Source organism: Rana temporaria, chromosome 7, assembly GCF_905171775.1.
Source record: "Rana temporaria chromosome 7, aRanTem1.1, whole genome shotgun sequence".
Lineage (NCBI taxonomy): Eukaryota > Metazoa > Chordata > Amphibia > Anura > Ranidae > Rana > Rana temporaria.
In genome coordinates, this window is record NC_053495.1 from 190,364,945 (window position 1) to 190,390,235 (window position 25,291).

The following is a 25,291-nucleotide window of genomic DNA, read 5'->3' on the forward strand; positions in this document are numbered from 1 at the left end:
ATATACATGGCTACTATAATGATGAAAATGTTTAATACCTGGATTGCTTATCCCAAGCTATAATGCTTGACTGTATAACTCATATCTGTCTTGTAACTATGTTGTGCTAAACTTTTCAACATTGGCAGATTTCAGTATTTTGCACCATAAACTAGTAATCAAAAAAAGTGCACATGCCCCTGAGACCTAACCTTTAAGTCGTATTCAATGCTCATATTTTTGAATGGATTCATTCATGATGCCCTATTAAACATTGCCCTGTATATAGTTAGCTTGGTATGTGTGTACAAATACTGAGCTAAATGTAAATAACTGTAGGCTCCAGGTCTCACAGCGTCCACTATCCATGTTCACTGTGTACTCCATGCATGTTTACCGTGTCCTCCATCCATGTTCACCGTGTCCTCCATCCATGTTCACTGTGTACTCCATCCATGTTCACTGTGTCCTCCATCCATGTTCACCGTGTCCTCCATCCATGTTCACCGTGTCCTCCATCCATGTTCACCGTGCCTACCATCTATGTTCACTGTGTCCTCCATCCATGTTCACCGTGCCTACCATCTATGTTCACTGTGTCCTCCATCCATGTTCACCGTGTCCTCCATCTATGTTCACCGTGTACTCCATCCATGTTCACCGTGTACTCCATCCATGTTCACTGTGTCCTCCATCCATGTTCACTGTGTCCTCCATCCATGTTCACCGTGCTCACAATTCATGTTCACTGTGTACTCCATCCATGTTCACCGTGCCCACCATCCATGTTCACCGTGTACTCCATCCATGTTCACCGTGTACTCCATACATGTTCACCGTGCCCTCCATCCATGTTCACCGTGCCCTCCATCCATGTTCACTGTGTACTCCATCCATGTTCACCGTGTACTCCATACATGTTCACCGTGCCCTCCATCCATGTTCACCGTGTACTCCATCCATGTTCACCGTGTACTCCATCCATGTTCACCGTGTACTCCATCCATGTTCACCATGTACTCCATCCATGTTCACCGTGTACTCCATCCATGTTCACCGTGTCCTCCATCCATGTTCACCGTGCCCACCATCCATTTTCACCATGTACTCCATCCATGTTTACTGTGTCCACCATCTCCATGTTCACCGTGTCCACCATCTCCATGTTCACCATCCATGTTCACCGTGTTAACTAATCCATGTTCACTGTGTCCACCATCCACGTCCACCATCCATGTTCACCGCGTCCACCATCCATGTTCACCATGTCAACCATCCATGTTCACCATCCATGTTCACTGTGTCCACCATCCATGTCCACCATCCATGTTTACCGTGTCCACCATCCATGTTCACCATGTCCACCATCCATGTTCACCGTGTCCACCATCCATGTTCACCGTGTCAACCATCCATGTTCACCGTGTCCACCATCCATGTTCACCGTGTCCACCATCCATGTTCACCGTGTCCACCATCCATGTTCACCGTGTCCACCATCCATGTGCACCGTGTCCACCATCCATGTTCACTGTGTCCACCATCCATGTTCATTGTGTCCACCATCCATGTTCACCATCCATGTTCACCATCCATTTTCACCATGTCCACCATCCATGTTCACCGTGTCCACCATCCATGTTCACTGTGTCAATCAATCACCATGGAACACATTGCTTAAAACACTTACTTTAGCCCCTAGAAATCTGTTCCAACCCCGAAAGAGCTGGTTGGTTGTGTCTGGCCTACAGATCAAAGGTTCTCAGTCCACTCCTGGACTCTGGTCACAAGTTTCCAAACCCTTTGTAGGCCAAGAGCCTGCTTTTTGTCCAGGCCAATGTTAAACAGATGAAAAAAAAAAACCTCTCCATCTAGGCGAACCAGCAGAACTGAACATCCCCGAATCAAATGCACAATGCTCCAAATGTAACGTGTATTGAATATGTTCCTTTCACTAGAAAAATGCCCCGTATTTCAATAGCCTTAAGATGGTCTTTATAATATGAAAGGCTTGAAAGACTCCTTAAATTCCTCCAAGCTCTCTGTTATTACTATGCTAATTTCCGTTCTTTGCCTTCATATAAGCCGGAGTGAAGCATTGTTAAATGAATGCATCATCTAATATCACAATGAGTGTATGGTGCTTGTGTTTCCTATAACGGTCAGTTCATCCCAATTATCTGACAAGTGGATTCCGCTGCATGAATAAAATAGAAGTTTTAGGTACTCGCTACACTTGTTGTACCTCATTCCTTAGAAAAACTTCAGAGAAGCAGCGTTTTACGAAGATGGATGAGAGCAGTCAAATGAAGTTGGGAAAAAAAAAGTAAAAAAATGTAAAATGAAGATTATAGTTAAAGATGTACTTCACTGGAAGAGATACGTAGGGCTGCCACTGCTGAGCTCTTTTTGGAAATGCTTGGCCATGAACATAGCATTGTCGAAGGCCAGTAGTGGTAGCCTGCAGTCTGTCCTTACTGGATGTGTAACAGGCTGGTATGGGGAGAACTCAGTACAGGATCGCAGCAAGTGGTAAAAACAGCGCAGGGGATTACTGGAGAATAGTTTTTGTCAATCCAGTGGATTTATATTATAATATATTTATGTTCCCCTGAAAAAGCAGATCATATATTAAAGGACTTTTCTCATCCTACAAGGTTGCTTTTCTCCATTCTGATAGGCGGCTGAGGATCAGCGTACAGTATGTACATCCAGGTTTAGATCCAACAGTTTTAATGCCGCGTACACACGATCATTTTTCGGCATGAAAAAAAACATTGTTTTTAAAAACGTAATTTAAAATGATGGTGTGTGGGCTGCACACTGTTTTTCAGTTTCTGAAAAACGACAAAAAAAAAATTCGAACATGCTGCATTTTTTAACGTCGTTTTAAAAAATGTTGTTTTTCGAGTTGTAAAAAATGATCGTGTGTGGGCTAAAACGACGTTTTAATCCTGCACATGCTCAGAAGCAAGTTATGAGACGGGAGCGCTCGTTCTGGTTAAATTATCGTTCATAATGGAGTAAGCACATTCATCACGCTGTAACAGACAAAAAAGCGCAAATCGTCTTTTACTAACACGGAATCAGCTAAAAGCAGCCCCAAGGTGAATGGAACTTCCCCTTCAGAGTGCCGTTGTATGTGTTGTACGTCACCACGCTTTGCTAGATCATTTTTTTAAAACGATGGTGTGTGGACAACGTTGTTTTTAATGATGAAGTTGGAAAAACTTTGTTTTTTGGACATGCTGAAAAACTATGTTTTCTTTCATGCCGAAAAATGATCGTGTGTACGCGGCATCAGATTTTAAATAGACAGTGATAGCATTTTCCTAATTTGTTTAATTTTGCCGACTGCCCACAGTACTGTATAAATATTTATGTCATTACGCTAAAGTTTAAAGCAGGAGTTATGGCTGCCATAACCCTGGTATCATTTTTTTCTGTAAGCGATCCGGCATATGCTACAAGTGATTCCGCAAGCGGTTTTTACCACAGGATTACTTTAAGGGGTGCCGGTGTTCTAAAACCAGCAGTAATTGGAGCTTTTGACAAATTGGTGGTTGGACACAATGCTGGCAACAGAATAAAGTCCGGTGCAGGATATTATGAACGGAAACTTTTATGCCGCGTACACACGATCGGTCCATCCGATGAGAACGGACCGATGGACCGTTTTCATCGGTTAACCGATGAAGCTGACTGATGGTCCATCGCGCCTACACACCATCGGTTAAAAACCGATTCTTGTCAGAACGCGGTAACTTAAAACACAACAACGTGCTGAAAAAAAGTTCAATGCTTCCAAGTATGCGTGGATTTTTAACCGATGGTTGTGCCTACTAACGATCGTTTTTTCCCATCGGTTAGGAATCCCTCGGTTAAATTTAAAACAAGTTGGCTTTTTTTTAAACCGATGGTTAAATAACCGATGGGCGCCCACACACGATCGGTTTGGACCAATGAAAACGGTCCATCAGACCATTCTCATCGGATGGACCGATAGTGTGTACGCGGCATTACTCTGCTCCGATACTAGACCAAAAAATGGTCAACCCCGAGGCGGCGACAACTTTGTCCTTGTTAGCTGCTGTGCTGTCAAAACAGATCAGTCTTCCTGTACCAGACTCTATTCGGTTGTCATTGTTGTGTCCAACCACCAATTTGTCAAAATCTCTGATTACTAAGGTTTTTAAAAAAACGGAAGTGAAGTGGTTGGAATTTCTGATGGGTTGGAGATATTGACAGAACACCGGGAGAGGCCCCCACCGTTCTCCGGTTGTTTCCAAATTTACCAGAAATTGTCGGTAAACCTGGAAATGATCTGATCCAGGGGTGGACTGACAACTCATGGGGCCTCCGGGTAATAGAAGATTATGGGGCCCCAGGACAATTGGAGATTATGGGGCCCATGGGCAATAGGAGATTATGGGGCCCCTGGGCAATAGGAGATTATAGGGGCCCCACAGTATACACACACAGCATACATACACAGTATACACACACAGAATACACATACACACACTGAAAAGGTACTGGAGAGGTGGGGCAGCTATAATCTTGGGATTTTTTTTTAAAACACAGATTTTTACATACTGTCCCTGGTTTTACTAAGGCTGGCAACCCTGATGGGGCACCCTAGTGGCATGGGGCTCTCGGGCAGTGCCCAAGAGCCCAAATGGTCAGTCCACCCCTGATCCGATCCATTTGCTAGATAGGCAGGAAGTCGAGTGAGGACAAGATGGTCCCACTCAGCTCTATACCCTTGGAGGACCGGAGCGACCTCCGATGTTTTTGGGTAGACAGGATTTTTTTTCCTTAAAGTTAAAATTTTAATTTTAATTTTTTTAATTCTTTTTTTTGCTTTTAAAGGTAAATGAGAGACCTGGGGTCTTTTTGACCCCAGATCTCCAAATGCTTATTTCTATTACAAAGGATGTTTACATTCCTTGTAATAAGAATAAATGTGATAAAAAAATAAAAATAAAATAAAGGGACAGTTTAAAAATAAAAAAATAGAAAGTTAAATATATAAGAAAAAAAAAGTAAAGCACTGTTCCTTGGTTCCACCCCCTACAAGTAACAATAGCCCCTTCAAGCAACAATAGACCCCCCCCCCCAGTAACACAAAATACCCCCCAGCAACAAAACACCTCCCCCAGAGAAACAACAGATCCACCCCAGGAACAACAGACCCATACAAGCAACAATAGATCTCCCTGGAGCCTGCATTAGTAGACGCCCCAGCAGCCAGCAAAAATAGCCCCCTCCCTCAAAAGTAGATTCCTTCCAGTAACAATTTACCCCATCCCCCAGCAATATAAGACCCCCCAGCAACAACAGATCCATCTGTAAACAATAAATCCCTCCCAGCAGCAATTGCCCCCAGCAACAATAGAACCCTCCCTTAACAATAGATTCCCCCAGCAACATCAGATCCTCCAGCATCAATGGAATATTAAAGCGGTAGTTCACCCTCCTTCACCTCATTATTCCATTACTTTCGGCATCGTAGCGCGAGCTACGGTATGCCGGTCTTAAATTTTTAATCCCCGTACTCACTGTGCTATTGTTGATTGAAGAATCCGACTCCCGCGGGGAATGGGCGTGCCTATGGAGAGGGAGGATGATTGACGGCCGGCTCTGGCACGTCACGCTCCCCGAAGACAGCCGGAGTAGGTCTCGGCTATTCACAGCGCCTGCGCACAGGCTATGCGCAGGCGCCGTGAATAGCCAAGCCTATTTCGGCTATTTCCGGAGAAGCGTGACGTGCCAGGGCCGGCCGTCAATCACCTTCTCTCACCATAGGAACGCCCATTCCCCGGATTCTTCAATGAGCCATAGCACAGTGAGTACGGGGGATTAAAAATTTAGGACCGGCATACCGTAGCTCGCGCTACGATGCCGAAAGTAATGGAATAATAAAAAAAAACATTTTTTTTTTTTTTAACAGGGTGAACCCCCGCTTTAATATTAAGACTGGGTTCTCTTCTTTGAATTGCTGTTGTCATGCATTGTTAAACACACTTTTTAATAGGCTTTGGATTTTTTTCATGCTGGCCAATGAAAAAAAAAAAAATTTGGTCTGATACCAGGGGCTGAGAACACATTAAATGGGTTGTAAAGGTAAAAAAAAATCCTAAATAGCTTCCTTTCCCTTAGTGCAGTCCTCCTTCACATCCTTCCATTTTGCTTTTAAATGTCCTTATTTCTTCTGAGAAATCCTCACTTCCTGTTCTTCTGTCTGTAACTCCACACAGTAATGCAAGGCTTTCTCCCTGGTGTGGAGTGTCATGCTCACCCCCTCCCTTGGACTACAGGAGAGTCAGGATGCCCACTAACACACAGCTCCTTTCTCTATCTGCAATGTAGAGAACGTTCTGACTCTCCTGTTGTCCAAGGGAGGGGGCGAGCATGACACTCCACATCAGGGAGAAAGCCTCGCATTACTGTGTGGAGTTCCAGACAGAAGAACAGGAAGTGAGGATTTCTCAGAAGAAATAAGGACATTTAACCACTTAACCACTTAAGGACCGCCTCCTGCAGTGGGTCGCGGGCGCGGAAGCTCCGTGACCGCAGCCTGGGACTCGCGGACCCGATCGCCGCTGGAGTCCCGCGATTGGTCCCCGGAGCTGAAGAACGGGGAGAGCTGTGTGTAAACACAGCTTCCCCGTTCTTCACTGTGGCGTCGTCATCGATCGTGTGCTCCCTAATATAGGGAACAACAATCAATGATGTCACACCTACAGCCACCCCCCCCTACAGTTAGAAACACAGATGAGGTCACACTTAACCCCTTCAGCGCCCCCTTGTGGTTAACTCCCAAACTGTAATTGTCATTTTCACAGTAATCAGTGCATTTTTAATGCATTTTTTGCTGTGAAAATGACAATGGTCCCAAAAATGTGATAAAATTGTCCGAAGTGTCCGCCATAATGTCGCAGTCACGAAAAAAATCGCTGATCGCCGCCATTAGTAGTAAAAAAAAAAAATTCTAAAAATGAAATAAAACTATCCCCTATTTTGTAAACGCTATAAATTTTGCACAAACTAACCGATAAACGCTTATTGCGATTTTTTTTTTACCAAAAATATGTAGAAGAATACGTGTCGGCCTAAACTGAGGAAAAAATTATTTTTTTTAATATGTTTTTGGGGGATATTTATTATAGCAAAAAGTAAAAAATATTGCATTTTTTTCAAAATTGTCGCTCTATTTTTGTTTATATCGCAAAAAATAAAAACCAAAGAGGTGATCAAATACCACCAAAAGAAAGCTCTATTTGTGGGAAAAAAAGGACGTCAATTTTGTTTGGGAGCCACGTCGCACGACCGCGCAATTGTCAGTTAAAGCGACGCAGTGTCGCAAAAACTGTCCGGGTCCTTTACCTGCCTAAAGGTCCGGGTCTTAAGTGGTTAAAAGCAAAATGGAAGGATGAGGTAAGTGAAGGAGGACTGCACTAAGGTAAAGGAAGCTATTTAGAAAATACATTTTTTACCTTTACAATCCCTTTAACTCATTAAAGTGACAGCTGGAACGCGATTGGCTGCTGTAGGCCACGCCTTTCCCTTCTCTCCATAGTTACAAATCGGTGCGTGTGCCAATTTCTGACCATAATTGCAGAAGCTGTAAAAACGTAGGCTCAAATCCCGATATCCGTGTTCTGCTGTCACACGACAGGCTGATAAATTAGAGCCGTAATAATTTTGGTGTCAGTCTGCTACATTTGCTTCTAAAAGACGTTTTTTTTTTTTTGCTTCCTCTAAGAGATCAAAAACACAACGCGTTTGGGGAATTTCATTTTTAATTACGTGGTGAGAATAAACAGGGCGGCTGAGAGTACAACATGAATAATTGATGCGAGATGAATAACAAAACTCTGCAGGTAGGAATTAATAACAACATAATTTGCAAGAAATTGAGTGACTCGCGAGACGTTACCTCCAAATAACCCCGTGGTTTTTCCCCCGAACACGGGCATTCCAGTGTTGGTCCTTTTCTGGAGGACTTTGGCGAGAAGAATATTCAAACGGCTTTAGCGTTTGAAGTTTTAAAAAAAGTCTCTTAAAGGAACAGAAAAAGTAACATTTATAGCTGGATTCATAAACAGCGCCGGATCGTAGCGTATCGTATTTACGCTACCCTGTCGTAAGTTAGATAGGCAAGTACTGTATTCACGGCGTAGCGTAAATGTGGCCGGCGTAAGCGCGCCTAATTCAAATGAGGATGGGGGGGCGTGTTTTATGTTAATTACTCGTGACCCGACGTGATTGACGTTTTTTACGAACGGCGCATGCGGCGTCCGTGGACATATCCCAGTGTGCATTGCTCCAAAGTACGCCGCAAGGACATATTGTTTTTTCGACGTGAACGTAAATTACGTCCAGCCCCATTCACGGACGACTTACGCAAACGACGTAAAATTTTCAAATTTCGACGCGGGAACGACGGCCATACTTAACATTGACTACTCCTCCCAGGGGGCAGCTTTATCTTTACGCGGCGTATCTCTTACGGAAACGGCGTATCTTTACTGCGACAGGCGCACGTATGTTCGTGAATCGGTGTATCTAGTCATTTACATATTCTACGCCAAACTCAACGGAAGCGCCACCTAGCGGCCAGCCGAAAAATTACACTTTAAGATACGACAGCGTAGGAGACTTACGCTGCTCGTATCTTAGCCTAGATTCAGGCGTAGATTCAGAGTTATGTCGGCGCATCTACTGATACGCCGGCGTACATGTTTCTGAATCCAGCTATTTGACTTTTGTGTAGATCAGTGATTTCCAAACTGCGGCCCTAGGGCCAAATGTGGCCCATTGCTTTCCTTTATCTAGACCTTGGAGCACCATTCCGTCCACTGACACCAAAAGATGATGCATAATTTCTGTCGCTGACACCAACAATGGGGCACTATTCCTCCCACTGACACCATCAAAAGGGCACAATTCCTCCCACTGACACCATCAAAAGGGCACAATTTCTCCCACTGACACCATCAAAAGGGCACTATTTCTCCCACTGACACCAATGAAGGGGCATAAGTCCTTCCATTGATACCAACGATGGGCCACTATTCCTTCTAGTGACACCAACAATGGTGCAATAGTCCTCCCCAGGGCTTTTTTCTCAGAGAATAGGTGCAGGAACTCCTGCCTTCTGAGTCCCCCATGGTCTATGCGCCCTACGCTCCTCTGAGCACCGTCCCTTGGTCCCACCCCCTACCCACCTCCCAGTACTGTCCCAAGTATAATTTTGTGGCGCCAAATAATTTGTATGGAATTTTCTCTTGTCTGAGAACAAGAGAAGCAGTGAAATAGATCCCCAAGTAACGATAGACCCCACTCCATCAACAATAGATCTGTAACACAACTATAGACTCCCCTGGCAACAATCGACCACCTCCCCACAAACAATAGACCTTGGAGCAAGACCTAGATAAGTACAGTGATCTGGGTAAGAGTTGGAGGGGAACATGTAAGAAAACTGTGTCTGAAATATGGAAAATCAAATGGGAAAGAACTAAGAATGTGCAACTGTGTGTTCTTAGTTTTCAGATGGGCATTGGGGCTTGTCTTCATGAACCCTTTGGTACGGCACTGACCATGTTCATATTACCGTATCAACACAATGAAGATCATACGTTTAATCTCTATACAACTTCACTAACCTCTGAGGCCAACCAGCATAAGCTCTTGAATTCAAAGCGTACTCCAGCTCAAAACGTGTCCTCAAAGCAGCCACATGGCTACGCCCCGGCCCACTGCGAGCAACCAGACAGTCCGAGGAGGCGGAGGGTGAAAGGGAACCGCTGCTGTTGCTGGACGATGGAGACATCAACTGCAATGAGAAGGCACAGCAAGACGGTTAACGCTAAACAAAAAAGGGAAGAGATCGCGCTAAATGAGTGATATATAAACAAAAATGGTGACATAAAGTTCAAATGAATAATCAGTCCCGCCACAAAGGCAAGTAAATAAAATCTCCCAGGTGATGAACTCAATCTCATTAAGCGTATATTGATTGGTTTGCGCAAAAGTTAAAGCGTCTATAATATAGGGGATAGATTTATGTTTTTTTTTTTTACTAGCAATGGTGGCGATCTGCAAATTTTTATCGGGACGGCGACATTATGGCGGACACATCGGACACTTTTGACACATTTTTGGGACCATTCACATTTATACAGTGATTAGTGCTATAAAAATGCACTGATTACTGTAAAAATTTCACTGGCAGGGAAGAAGTTAACACTAGGGGGCGATCAAGGGGTTAATTGTGTTCCCTAGGTGTGTTTCTAACTGTGGGTGGGGGGGGCTAACCTAGAGGAAATTACAGATTGTGATTCCTAGCTATTAGGAACTCACAATCTGTCTCTCCTAACAAAATAGAACAGGGATGTGTTTACACACACACATCCCAGTTCTGCCTCTCGTGGCCACGATCGCTCGCGGCCGGCAGTCACCAGGACCGCCTGTCACGAGCATCGGCACCCCAATGATGCAGCGGGCACGCGCGCCTGCTATCCCAATTAAATGTACCGACGTGCAGCTACAGCGGTTTGCGGGAACTTGCCGACCAGCCACCGTATAATGACGGCGGTTGGTCGGCAAAGAGTTACGGTAAAAAACCTGCCTGGCCCTATGTAAAAAAAAAATGCCCCCAAAACCTAATAGCTATTAACTGTATCGGCAGCCATGCTAGAGTGGTCAGTTTACTCTCAGGAGGCAGGACAGAGGCAGGATCAACCAGGTATTTTACAACACAGGCAGGACTGGAAAAAAAAGGCACATTATAATGAATATTACATCGCTTTTAGGAGGCAGTAACATAACTTTTTTTTAGATTTACAAACACTTTTACTGAGGCAAGTGAGGCCTGCAGTTCTTTAGATGTTGTTTTGGGTTCTTTTATGACCTGAACGAGTCGTCGTCTTGCTCTTGGAGTAATTTGGTAGACCGGCCACTCCTGGGAAGGTTTACCAGTGTTCCAAGTTTCCTCCATGTGGATAATGGCTCTCACCGTGGTTCACTGGAGTCCCAAAGCCTTATGCAGCGTACACGCGATCGGAATTTTCGATGAAAAAAGTTAGACAGAGTTTTTTCATCGGATATTCCGACCGTGTGTGTGCCCCATCTGAGTTTTTCCTTCGGAAATTCCGACGGACTTGGAAAGAGAACATGTTCTTTTTTTTTTTCGATGGAAAATGCTCAGAATCAAGTCAATGCATGCTCGGAAGCATTGAACTTAATTTTTCTTGGCTCGTTGTAGTGTTAGGCCGCATACACACGATAGGTTAGCCAGAGGACAACCGTCTAATGGACCGTTTTCATCGGTCAAAACCGATCGTGTGTGGGCCCCATAGGTTATTTAACCTTAGGTTAAAAAAAAGCCAACTTGCTTTTAACCGATGGACGCCTAACCGATAGGTCGAAACCGATCGTTAGTATGCAAAACCATTGTTTAAAAACCCGCGCATGCTCAGAATCAAGTCGACGCATGCTTGGAAGCATTGAACTTCGTTTTTTTCAGCACGTCGTTGTGTTTTATGTCACCGCGTTCTGACACGATTGGTTAGTTAACCTATGGTGTGTAGGCGTGACGGACCATCAGTCTGCTTCATCGGTTAACCGATGACAATGGTCCTTCAGACCGTTGTACTCTGGTTAACCTATCGTGTGTACGAGGCTTTATACGTCACCGTGTTTTGGACGGTCGGAATTTGGTGTGACAGTGTGTATGCAAGACAGCTTGAACAGAATTCCGTCTGAAAAATCTCGTTTTATGAGTTTATCCCGACGGAAATTCCGATCGTGTGTACGTGGCATTAGAAATGGTTTTGTAATGGTTTTCAGATTGATACATTTCAATTACTTTGTTTCTCATCTGTTCTTAAATTTCTTTAGATAATATGTTGCTTTTTGAGATCTTTTAGCATTCTTCAATTTATCAGACAGCTTCTATTTAAGGCTGCATTCACACCTGAGCGTCGGTCGTTTGGTCGTTTTTTCGGGCGTTTTTTTCCAGCGTTTTGTCGCGCGTATTCATGCTTATTTGCATACAGCGTCGTCCAACGTTTTTGTACTTCGACGTTTTTTATTTTAGCCAATAGGAAAAATGATCATCTTTTCATCACTTGTTGCTATGTTGGTAGATTTTTTTAATCTTCTGCCTGGGTGAAAAGTTATATTGATCAAAGCGACGAAACGCCCGTAACAAACGCTCGGTGTCGCGCTAGTTGCTTGAATTGAGCGTTTCCATTACTTTCTATGGGAAATGGAAACGCTCAAAAATGACCAAACCGCCCGGTACGGGCGACAAAAAAAGGGTCCGGAACTTGTTTGAGATTCAGTCGTTCGTCATCAGGCGTATTGGCGTGCAGATGTGAACCATCTCCATAGGGAATAATGTATTTCTTCCCCTCTGGCGTTTTTGAGCGTCACGCTTCAGGCGACAAAACGCTCAGGTGTGAATGCAGCCTAAAGAGGAAGGAAACTTCCTCTGCAAACTTTTACCTATTGGTATTGAAAATATCTCCTAAACCTGTACAGTATGGGAGATATTTCCAGTGCATGCAGCCAGTGACATCACTAACGCATGCACTCTGAAGGGACGGCCCATGTGTTCCGTTCCTTCTGAGCCTGTGCCATAAATGGCGGCTCCTGTTCGCATCCCCCCGGAGCCCGCAAACCCGGAAGAAGTCCCTGGAAAGATGTCGGCCGTGACAGCGGTGTGCGGGAACCGCTGCAACAGTTTCGTTTTGAGGTAAGTATTTCATAATGAGCTTGTAATCGATCCATACTCGCTCATTATGCCTTTGTCTTGCAGGTTTTTTTTTTTGTGAATTTTTTTCAGAGGTTTACAATCTATGGCAGGGCTGGAGACCTGTTTTTTTCTCTGCTGCTGTAATGTAACACTTACAGGCCTTCTCCCTCCCCAGCCTGTGACTGGACAGTGAAAGGAGAAGTAGCAGACTGGTGGGCTCACCGCTCCGTCAGTCTGCTCTTTCCTCCTATCAGCATGCTCCTTTCACTGCAGAACAACTGAATGGCTCCTTGTGTTTCTTCTCGTGCTCCAATTTTAGGATTCCCAGAGCACTATGGGCTAGATTCAGATACAAATGGCTATCTTTAGGCGGGCGTAGCGTATCTCATATACGCTACGCCGCCGTAACTGAGAGGCAAGTTCCGTATTCAGAAAGAACTTGTGCCCGAAGTTACAGCGGCATAGCGTATATGGGCCGGCGTAAGCCGGCCTAATTCAAAATAGGCTGGTAGGGGACGTGTTGTATGCTAAATAATCGTGACCCCACGTAATTGACATTACTAACGAACGGTGCATGCGCCGTCCGTTGAAGTATCCCAGTGCGCATGCTCCAAATTACGCCGCAAATAATCAATGCTTTCGACGTGAACTTAACTTACGCACATCCCTATTCGCGTACGACTTACGCAAACGACGTAAACAATGGAAAATTTGACGCTGTCCCGACGTCCATACTTAACATTGGCTAAGCCTCATATAGCAGGGGTAACTTTACGCCGAAAAAAGCCTTACGTAAACTACGTAAATCAATGCGCCGGGCGGACGTACGTTTCTGAATCGGCGTATCTAGCTCATTTGCATATTCTACGCGGAAATCAACGGAAGCAACACCTAGCGGCCAGCGCAAATATGCACCCTAAGATACGCCGGCGTAGGAGACTTACGCAGCTCGTATCTAGGCAACATTGAGGCGTATCTGATTCTATGAATCAGGCGCCGAGATGTGACGGCCCGCATTCGGAGTTACGACGGCGTATCTGGAGATACGCCGACGTAACTCCTTTATGAATCTAGCCCTATGTTTTAGCTAAAGAGACAACCAATCAGAATCTGCCTGTATTGATAAAAAATATTCGCCAGCACACCATGGATCACACATAGCGTCCAAAAAATGTTTTACTACAAAAAAGGCATTACAAAAAGTGCAACGTTTCTAGGTCACGCAGGACCTCTTCGTCAGGCAAGTAATCAAGTTAGTCATATATAGGGAACAACCACCAATGCCCGTATTGAGACTCTCTTTAACTGAATTCTCAGAAGGATCAATCCAAAGAGAGAGGAGTTACAAGACAAGACCAGTCACCCTGCACAAGGAGAGAGAGCAGCAGTGCGTGGTCTTTATTACAGGAAGTTCCTGCAGAGAGGGAAATTTTCACACTGGATTACTGCACAGATCTAGAAGAAATACACAAAGCACACCAGGAGTCAGAAAAGAATACACATGGCTCTTGTATTTAGACAACGTTTGCTTATTCTGGAGTTCAGCTACACGGAAAAGGATTCTCAGAGCACTATGGGTTAGCTAAAAAGACACCGAAACAGAATCTGCCTGTATAGAGCATTTGTTTTGCGATATAACCTAAAAATTAATACATTTTGAACAAAAAACAATATTTTTTACTTTCTGCTGTAAAACATATGTAATAAAAAATTGCAAAAAAAACAAATTTCTTCATAAATTTTGGCTAATATGTATTCTGCTACATATTTTTGGTAAAAGAATCCCAATAAGCGTATATTGATTGGTTTCCGCACAAGTTATCGTGTCTACAAACGATGGGATATTTTTTTTCATTCATTTTTTTACTAGTAATGGCGACAATCAGCAACTTATAGCGGGACTGCGATATTGCGGAGGACAAGTCGGACACTAAGTGAGACTTTTTGGGAACCAGTGACACTAATACAGTGATCAGTGCTAAAAAGTATGTGACTGTACTAATGCCACTGACTGGGAAGGGGCTAACATCAGGGGCGATTAAAGGGTTAAAGGAGTTATAAAGGCAGAAGGTTTTTTATCTTAATGCATTCTGTGACTGGCCGGGGGCGCGTGATGTCACTCTCGCGCATTCGCACGGGAGCCACCAGTCAAGGCATGACCCACTCTGAAAAGGGCACAGCGTGCCCTTTCTAGAGTGCGCATTCGCCGAATACAACGGTGCATGCGCGTTAGACATCACTGTTTTCGGGTGATTTGTAAATATCTCCAAAAACCGTGTAGGTTTAGGAGATATTTCCAGGACCTACAGATAAGCCTAAAGGGGTTGTAAAGGTAAAAAATTTCCCTAAATAGCTTCCTTTACCTTAGTGCAGTCCTCCTTCACTTACCTCATCTTTCCATTTTGCTTTTAAATGTCCTTATTTCTTCTGAGAAATCCTCACTTCCAAAAGTAGGGGGGCCAACTATAAAATGCAATTATATATATATATATATATATATATATATATATATATATATATATATATCCTGGGGCCCTTTACTACGATCCCACTATGGGCCCTTTCATATGTTCTGCAGTGAGCTCCCTTCCTACTATACTGGGGCCCCCCAGGGTGGCAGAAAACAAGAGATATATGTCACCAGCACACCAAGAAAATATAAGGGTCCAAAGCAGTGGGAGAACTATCATTGTTGCAAAGATTGTCTTGCCACCGGGCCCTGGTGTTCTGCCACAGTGGGGATCCCCAGCTGTCCTGTCCCTGCTATTTACAGCGCTGGTCTGGCATCTGTCTCCTTGGCAGCGGCGGCAGTCTATTAGGACCTAGTGCTGGTGACATTATGGGTGCATGCAGGGGAAGGCTGGCACTATTGGTTATAGAGAGCTGAGCCCCCAGCTGGTCACCTAGCAGCAGTAATGCTGTATAACCTTCTCTGTTGACATGCTGATCGGCATGTGATCCAGGTGATGCTCCCAGTCAGATCTAATAAACACAGTGGCCCAGATTCAGGTAGATCCGCGCAATATTTGCGTGGGCAAAGGGCAACGATTTTTGCTCTGCGCCCACGCAAATATTTCGATTTGCCCGCGGTTCACGGAGCAGTAGCTCCGTAAATTGCGCGGGCGCTATGCTAATTAGCCCTGCGTAAGGGCGCCTAATGTAAATGATCCCGCCGGGGGCGGGAATCTTTTAAATTAGGCGAGCTCCCGCGCCGAGCGAACAGCGCATGCTCCGTCGGGAAACTTTCCCGACGTACATTGCGGCAAATGACGTCGCAAGGACGTCATTTGCTTCTAAGTGAACACGAATCACTTACGTAAACGACGTGAAATTTAAAGCCTGAGATATGAAGGCATAAGGTGGCTTATGTCTGTCATATCCTAGGCTGCAGTCCGCGTAGCGATGTTCCTGAATCAGGGGCATTCGCTACGCGGGAGCAAAACAGCTATTGCGCCGCGCAACCTATGGTTGCGCGGGCGCAATAGCTTCTTGAATCTGGGCCAGTATTTATTAGCATCAAGAGTACAACCACATAAATATAATCAACCGTATGATCAGCAGCCATGTGGGCTCTATGCCTGTAAAGTGTGGGCTTTGATCAATAAAATCACTGATATTTATGACTAGGATTTGACTAAGAGCATCACCTGGATTGCATCCCGATCAGCATGTCAGAGAAGGGTCCACTGCTGCTAAGCAACCTGCAGGGAGCTCAACTGTCTACAACCAATAGAGATGGGCTCGGGTGTGTTTGAAATCCCACATGCCCGATCACGCCAGGAAGCCGACACTCCACAGTGCTAATCAATGTATGGGCTGCCTAAGAGCTAAGACCAGCCATAGACAGTTTAAATCTCAGCTGGTTCAGCAGAAACTGGCTGAGATTTGAACCATTAATGAGCAGATTCTCTTATAATTATCACTAGTGGTTGCTGTATAGCCACTGGTGATAATCACTGTTTGTCGGGAGAATACAATTGCTGGGCAGGAGGGATATTCCCCTGTCACCACTGTCTGTTGATGGGGGAATCATGCAAGTTTCTTTCCTGCAATCTGTGGATGCAGGAAAGAAATTTGCACCGTATATTATCTGCCTAACTGAAAGTGAAAGTAAATTGTGAATGTTTTGAAAGAACAGGAGAGGGGGAGGGAGACAGATGGGGGGGAGAGAGAAGGGATGGAGATAATGTAGTTCAGTGATTACAGTGTACTGCAGTCTGCAGTGCACACACTTAAACACGGTCCAGGCTAGAATATCTGGTTGTGTGAGCGCTCGCATTATGCAGTGATGGCGAGCAGAGGGAGGGGGAGGAATCCCCCGCAGAGCTGACTGGGGATGCTTTCCCTCTCGGGGAGCAAAATACAAAAATTGCAAAAAAAAAAATGTTTTTTTTTTGGGGGGGGGGGGGGGCACATGGTGGGGCACAGCATGATGTTGGGGGGGTCAGGGCCCCCTCTGGCCCCCCCCTAGGGACGCCCCTGCCCACACAGTAATGCAAGGCAGAGTCGGGACGCTCTCTACGTTGCAGATAGAGAAAGGAACTGTGTGTTAGTGGGGTCCTGACTCTCCTGTAGTCCAAGGGAGGGGGCGAGCACGACACCCCACACCAGGGAGAAAGCCTCACATTACTGTAAGTGAAGTGAAGGAGGACTGCACTAAGGTAAAGGAAGCTATTTAGAAAAATAAATTGGACCTTTACAACCCCTTTAATCTAGGCTTACCTGTAGGTGAAAGTGGTTACCTGTGTGCCTTTGTTGTGCTTACTCACTGTGGGGGAGGTGCTTTGACTAGGGGAAGGCAAAGATACGTGTTCTTGCTTTGCAGAAACACAGAATCAATGCCTTCCCTTCTGACAGAATGGCAGTCTGCCTTGTTTACATAGGAAGATTGTCGTCCTGCCTGTGTCCTGTCTAATCGGCAAATGCTGGCGGACATCGAGTCCTCGGTACCCGCTGCTGGGCTCCCGCTGTGTGTGATCACAGCAGAAGCGGGTCATGGGTGAGGCGCACGCACGCGCCCCAGACCCGGTCACAATAATAATAATTAATAAAAAGACATTCATCCAGAACAGAAATAGCCTAAAGAACATTTGTTTTGTCCGTCATTCACAGAGAATGGATATACAACCACTTTAACTGCTTGCCAACCAGCCGCCGCAGTTTTACGGCGGCAGGTCGGCTCTGCTGGGCGAGAGCACGTAGCTATACATCACCTCGTCCAGCAGCCAATAGGGGCGCGCGCCGCCCCCCGCTCGTCCCTGACTCCCGTGCACGTGCCCGGTGGGCACGATCACCGGCGGGTACCCGCGATTGCTCGTTACAGAGCGAGGACCGGGGAGAAATGCCTGACCGTCTGTTCATACAATGTATGAACAGCGATCAGTCACTTCCCCTAGTGAGTCCACCCCCCCTACAGTTAGAACACACCCAGGGAACATACTTAACCCCTTCCCCGCCCCCTAGTGTTAACCCCTTCCCTGCCAGTGGCATTTTTATAGTAATCAATGCATTTTTATAGCACTGATTGCTATAAAAATGCCAATGGTCCCAAAAATGTGTCAAAAGTGTCCGAAGTGTCCGCCATAATGTCGCAGTACCGAAAAAAAATCGCTGATTGCCGCCATTACTAGTAAGAAAAAAAATATTAATAAAAATGCCATAAAACTACCCCCTATTTTGTAAACGCTACAACTTTTGCGCAAACCAATCAATAAACGCTTATTGCGATTTTTTTTTACGTAAAATATGTAGAAGAATACGTATCGGCCTAAACTGAGGAAAAAAAATGTTTTTTTATATTTTTTTGGGGGATATTTATTATGGTAAGAAGTAAAAAATATTCATATTTTTCAAAATTGTCGCTCTATTTTAGTTTATAGCGCAAAAACTAAAAACCGCAGAGGTCATCAAATACCACCAAAAGAAAGCTCTATTTGTGGGAAAAAAAGGACGCCAATTTTGTTTGGGAGCCACATTGCACGACCACGCAATTGGCAGTTAAAGTGACGCAGTGCCGAATCGCAAAAACTGTCCCGGTCCTTTAGCTGCCTAAAGGTCCGGGTCTTAAGTGGTTAAAGCAATGTTCCAGCCGCAAAAAAAAAAAATAATGTCAGCAGCTACAAACACTGTAGCTGCTGACTTTTTATAAGGGCACTTACCTGTCCAGGGAGCCAGCGATGTCGGTCCCCCAGAGGCCGTTCCGTCCTTTGGATCGTGTGCCGGCGCTGCCATCCTCACTAAGGGAAACGGCTTCACTGCCCATTTCCTACTTTGCATGTACGAGTCGCACGGTGCTTTGTGACTGGGCGGCTGTCTTCTGTGGGGAAAAAAAGGACGCCATTCGTTCAGAACAGAAATAGCCTAAAGAACATTCGTTGTGTTCGTCATTCACACAGAATGGATATACAACCACTTTAAAGGTCGACTTAAAAACTAAGGCCCAGATTCACAAAGGAGATACGACGGAGTATCTCAGATACTCCGTTGTATCTCTCAGAGTATCTATGCGACTGATTCATAGAATCAGTTACGCATAGATATCCCTAAGATCCGACAGGTGTAATTGTTTTACACTGTCGGATCTTAGGATGCAGTACCGCGGCCGCCGCTGGGGGGAGTTTGCGTCGTAAACCAGCGTCGGGTATGCAAATTAGGAGTTACGGCGATCCACAACGGTTTTTCGCGTTCGCTACGTCGCTGCTAGTCTAGTTTCCCGTCGCAAAGTTAGTCGTCGTTTTTGGTGCCCTAACTTTACACAGCAAACGTTTGTGCTGTATAAAGTATGGCCGTCGTTCCCGCGTCGAAATTTGAAAATTTTTCCTTCTTGCGTGAGACGTCCGGGAATCCTGAAGTACGCTACGCACGTCGCCGTTCGGAAAAATGACGTCACTTCGCGCATAGCACGGCGGGAATTTCGAAACGGAGCATGCGCAGTAGGCCCGGCGCAGGAGCGCGCCTAATTTAAATGGCACACGCCCATTTAAATTACGCGGGCTTACGCCGGAGGCCGCCAGCGTAGGTTTTCATTGCAAGTGCTTGGTGAATCAGGCACTTGCGATGAGAAATTGCGGCGGTGTAACGTATCTACGATACGTTACGCCGCCGCTCTTCTTCGTGAATCTGGCCCTATAACTTTTGCGCAAACCAATCAATAAAGGCTTATTGCAATTTTTTTTTTACGAAAAATATGTAGAAGAATATGTATCGGACTAAACTGAGGAAAAAAATTGTTTTTTTATATATTTTTGGGGGATATTTATTATGGTAAAAAATATTCATTTTTTTAAAAATTGGCGCTCTATTTTTGTTTATAGCGCAAAAAATAAAAAACGCAGAGTTGATCAATTACCACCAAAAGAAAGCTCTATTTGTGGGAAAAAAAAGGACGCCAATTTTGTTTTGGAGCCACGTCGCACGACCGCGCAATTGTCAGTTAAAGCGACGCAGTGCCGAATCGCAAAAAGTGCTCTGGTCTTTGACCAGCAATATGGTCCAGGGGTTAAATGGTTAAAGGTCAACTTAAAAAATAAATTCCTCTAAATCACCAAGGTGGGGAAGGGTTACCGACGCACCTGGGCCTCTACCTGGTAGAACACGTGCACTGGGAATGGGCTTTCAACCTTGGCAGGATACTATGGTGTCGTTATGTCATGTAAACTGTAGCTGTTGTAAAAATTATGAAAAAGTCATTGAGAATTATGGGCTCATTTCATTTTTATAACACACAAGCCTTTAAAAAGTAGCCAGCTGTAACAGAATCTTTTTTAATAAAATCTTCTCTGCAAGACACATTTATAAGAAACGCATCCAAACATTATATCTGGTGTTATTATTCATCTACTGTCGCTGTGCAAAGTGCAAGAAGTGTCCTAGAAGAAAAATATTCTGGCAGAAAGATTCAAGTAATAGACAGCAGCGCAGAGGCACAATATTGGAGCCGGCCTCTCATTTATAATATTCGACGTACAATTTCCCCGCCGCGAACAGGTGAATGGAGCTCGGCCATAAAAATGAATGGCTCAGTCTCTCATGGAAAGTGGCAACAATGAGAGCGCCGATGTTAAATTAAGGAACACGGCGCTGGCCGGCGGTCAAATTAGGTGAGCTGAAAAATATCTTTAATTTCCTCTGTCATTTTTCATGACCTCTCTTCCCCGAAAAACATTTCAGCTGTGTTTTGGCTGAACCATCCGTTTATTTATTTAGGCCTGTTGATTGTTAAGAGATAATTCTATATCGGTGCTATAATCATTATTTTTATTTTTGCAGACAGAAAATCAGCTGTAGGACCCGAGGCTTGAGAATAGTCATCTGTTCCCAATGCCGAGATAAACAGATTTAATGGAACTGAATTTTTATTTTTTTAAAGCTACACTTCAAGATTACAAAAATCAAGCATTGTAATGCATACAGGAGACACAGCGCTGTGGCCCCTAAACATCACACCTACAGTATATGATTTTGTTGGACATCCCATTCCAAAACTGTGGCCCTGATGCCGCGTACAGACAGTCGTTTTTTGTGATGAAAAAAAACGACGTTTTAAATCATGAAATAAAACAACGTTTTTGAAACTTCATTTTCAAAAACGACGTTGCCTACACACCATCGTTTTTTCAAAATGCTCTAGCAAAGCGCAGTGACGTACAACACGTACGGCGGCACTCTGTTCCATTGAAGCTTGCTTCATAACTTGCTTCTGAGCATGTGCGGGTTTAAAAACGTTGTTTTACCCACACACTATCATTTTAAATTACACAAAAAACGACGTTTTTCAGAAGACATAAAACGACGTTTTCCCCACGCACGGTCATTTTAAATGACGTTTTCAAAAACGACGTTTTTTTTCATCACAAAAAACGACTGTCTGTACGCGGCATTAAAGGGGTTGTAAAGGTACAATTTTTTTTTTCTAAATAGCTTCCTTTACCTTAGTGCAGTCCTCCTTCACTTACCTCATCCTTCCATTTTGCTTTTAAATGTCCTTATTTCTTCTGAGAAACGCTCACTTCCTGTTCTTCTGTCTGTAACTCCACACAGTAATGCAAGGCTTTCTCCCTGGTGTGGAGTGTCGTGCTCGCCCCCTCCCTTGGACTACAGGAGAGTCAGGACACCCACTAACACACAGCTCCTTTCTCTATCTGCGACGTAGAGAGCGTCCTGACTCTCCTGTAGTCCAAGGGAGGGGGCGGGCACAACACTCCACACCAGGGAGAAAGCCTTGCATTACTGTGTGGAGTTACAGACAGAAGAACAGGAAGTGAGGATTTCTCAGAAGAAATAAGGACATTTAAAAGCAAAATGGAAGGATGAGGTAAGTGAAGGAGGACTGCACTAAGGTAAAGGAAGCTATTTAGGAAAAAAAATTGTACCTTTACAACCCCTTTAACCACTTAAGACCCGGACCTTTAGGCAGCTATAGGACCTGGTCAGTTTTTGCAATTCGGCACTGCATCGCTTTAACTGACAATTGCGCGGGCGTGCGACGTAGCTCCCAAACAAAATTGGCGTCCTTTTTTCCCCACAAATAGACCTTTCTTTTGGTGGTATTTGATCACCTCTGCGGTTTTTATTTTTTGCGCTATAAACAAAAATAGAGCGACAATTTTGAAAAAAAATGCAATATTTTTTACTTTTTGCTATGTGGCGCTGTCATCGATTGTGTGTTCCCTTATATAGGGAAACACAATCAATGACGTCATACCTACAGCCACACCCCCCTACAGTTAGAAACACAAATGAGGTCACACTTAACCCCTTCGGCGCCCCCTTGTGGTTAACTCCCAAACTGCAATTGTCATTTTCACAGTAAACAATGCATTTTTAATGGTCCCAAAAATGTGTCAAAATTGTCCGAAGTGTCCGCCATAATGTCAAAGTCACGAAAAAAATCGCTGATCGCCGCCATTACTAGTTAAAGAAAAAAATATTCATAAAAATGCCATAAAAATACCCCCTATTTTGTAAACGCTATAACTTTTGCGCAAACCAATCAATAAACGCTTATTGTGATTTTTTTTTTTTTACGAAAAATATGTAGAAGAATACGTATCGGCCTAAACTGAGGAAACATTTTTTTTATATATATTTTGGGGGATATTTATTATAGCAAAAAGTAAAAAATATTATTTTTTTTCAAAATTGACGCTCTATTTTTGTTTATAGCGCAAAAACTAAAAACCGCAGAGGTGATCAAATACCACCAAAAGAAAGCTCTATTTGTGGGGAAAAAAGGACGCCAATTTTGTTTTGGGAGCCACGTCGCACGATCGCGCAATTGTCAGTTAAAGCTACGCAGTGCTGAATCGCAAAAGGTGCTCTGGTCTTTGACCAGCTATATGGTCTGGGGGTTAAGTGATTAATACTAGTGACAGATAGACTGCATAATATATCATTTTTTGATTGTGCCCATATCATTGGTTTAACAGAAATGAGTTAACATTGCCACAAAAACGAAAGAACAAATTCTTGAGTAATTTTTCAAAAGATAAACTAACACCTGAATGCCCCACTATGTTATCAGCATGTAGCTTCTTGATAGAGACGACCCAAGCTAAATACACTATATAAAATCAATATGTGTTATAAAATGTCAATGCCCCATGTTTAATAGGTGCAACATTTCTTAATATTGCCTTAGCTGCGTCGGCGTCTCTAAGTGATGTACGGCACTTGCGGGAAGAGCGGAGACTGTATTCATCACGCATCGCAGACACTAACAAAATACACAATTTGTTGTACGCAGAGAATAGTTACCTGAGATTATTTATCTGGGGGTGACACGTTGCTAGTTACTGCATTTTCCTAACGCCGTGTCTGCTGTCACTTTCATTATATTTTCTGTGTATAATGCCGGACGAGCCCGATTACATGGAGGTGGCGTTCAGTAAAATAACAAATCACTTTGGTTTTAATAAATTAAACAAAATGTATCAAATCTGGCATCTCGTTAAGAGACACACTTATTTGTGGGAGACCGGCTAATGTGTTTATTTTTTTCCCGGTGGAAAGGATTTTTATGCCTGTTGACTTTTAAGCCTGGTACACACGATCGGATTTTCCGCGGACAAAGCGTAGGACTTTTGCCCGAAGGGCGTTGGCCAGGAACTTGCCTTGCATACAAACGGCAAGAACTATCGGCCAACAAACACAAAACGATGTGTTTTTTCAGCTCTTTAGCGCCACCCCTTTGGGCAACTTCTGCTAATGTTGTGTTATGATTAGCATTGCTTCTAAGCAATTTGGAGTTTTGATCAGAAAATCCGACAACACACATTTATTGGCGGAAGAATTAGAGAGGGCTGGATGACTCAGAGGCAGCATCTCTGAGACCTCCCCCTACTTCTGGAATGTAACGGGAGGTCCCATGGAACCCAGAAGCTCTTAGAAAGTATGAGCCAGAAAATAATGGACATTCAGAATATGTCTTGGATTGCTTTAAAATGGTCCTGTAATGTTTATCCACAATATCTCCCAGGATATATGCCATATTAGAAGACTGATTCATAATGTTGGGAAACCTGTCTGTCTGCTGTGATGTAAATGAATCTAGGATGGCTTCTGAGGATCTTTAATTGTGCTTGTGCTAATTGACCCTGTAATTGTGTGAAGGTGTATTTATGATAATGTGTATTGTAAGTTAGCAGACAGCCAGTCTGGGAAACGTAAAGGTCATGTGTATGAGTTATCAGCTGTAGTTAATTAGCTCATGTAAATTAGGTCTGGCCAAAGGTGTATAAGACTTGTAGTTTTTCAATAAAGTGTCAGACCTGCTGGAAAACTAAAAACAGAGCTGTGTCTTGTTATTAGGGGGGAATTATTATTATGGGTCTCGTTCACCTGACTGTGGAGTGTCGGTAGCTGCCTTGTGTTCAGAAAGGGAATATCATAAACAGCGTTAACCCCTTTCGTATTTGGGGTGCCATTACATGGAACTTGCTGGAAACTTCCTGAAGAATGGGAGTAGAGGAGAGGAGGAGCTGTCTGGACTATTCTGAGGGACCTGACCAATCACTTGGAGGTGGGGTTGGGGGGCCCCATCAGGAAAGATGTATGGGGCCCCATGATTTCTAACAGCAGCCCTGGGTATGTGATCCAGCACAGAGCAACCACCCTGCCGCAATAAAAGTACGTGGGGTGGTGGTCCGAAAGCGGTTAAAGCCTGCCGACTAGGGTTTCCACCTGTCCAGGATTCACCTGGACAGTCTAGGTTTCGAATCATGTGTCCGGGTTTTTGGGTCGGACTGAAACCCGGACACATTATGCAGACCAGGCTGTGGCTCCTCAAGCAACCAAGGTAGTTACACTCAAATCTGTTGCCATCCGGGAGCTGTGGGTGAGTATCTGGGGGCAGGTTGATATCAGCAAGAGCAATTTTGCCCCATCCACATTTTGCTGCGGCAAGCACTGCATTACTACTCTCCTTGGGGCACCCAAAGGTGTCCCAGACCGCTAAGGCCTCGTACACACGATAGGTTAACCAGAGGACAACGGTCTAAGGGACCGTTTTCATCGGTCCAAACCGATCGTGTGTGGGCCCCATAG

General features: G+C 44.4%; 1 protein-coding gene across 1 annotated transcript in view; it reads right to left on the reverse strand.

Annotated features, from left to right (window-relative positions):
• The window catches only part of TNNI3K (TNNI3 interacting kinase), a 313,510-nt gene that overhangs the window by 42,232 nt on the left and 245,987 nt on the right, over positions 1-25,291 (reverse strand). Inside the window, exon 23 of the mRNA XM_040360696.1 lies at positions 9,654-9,823. Coding sequence (XP_040216630.1) covers positions 9,654-9,823 — 170 coding nt within the window. The remainder of the gene's footprint in view (positions 1-9,653; positions 9,824-25,291) is intronic.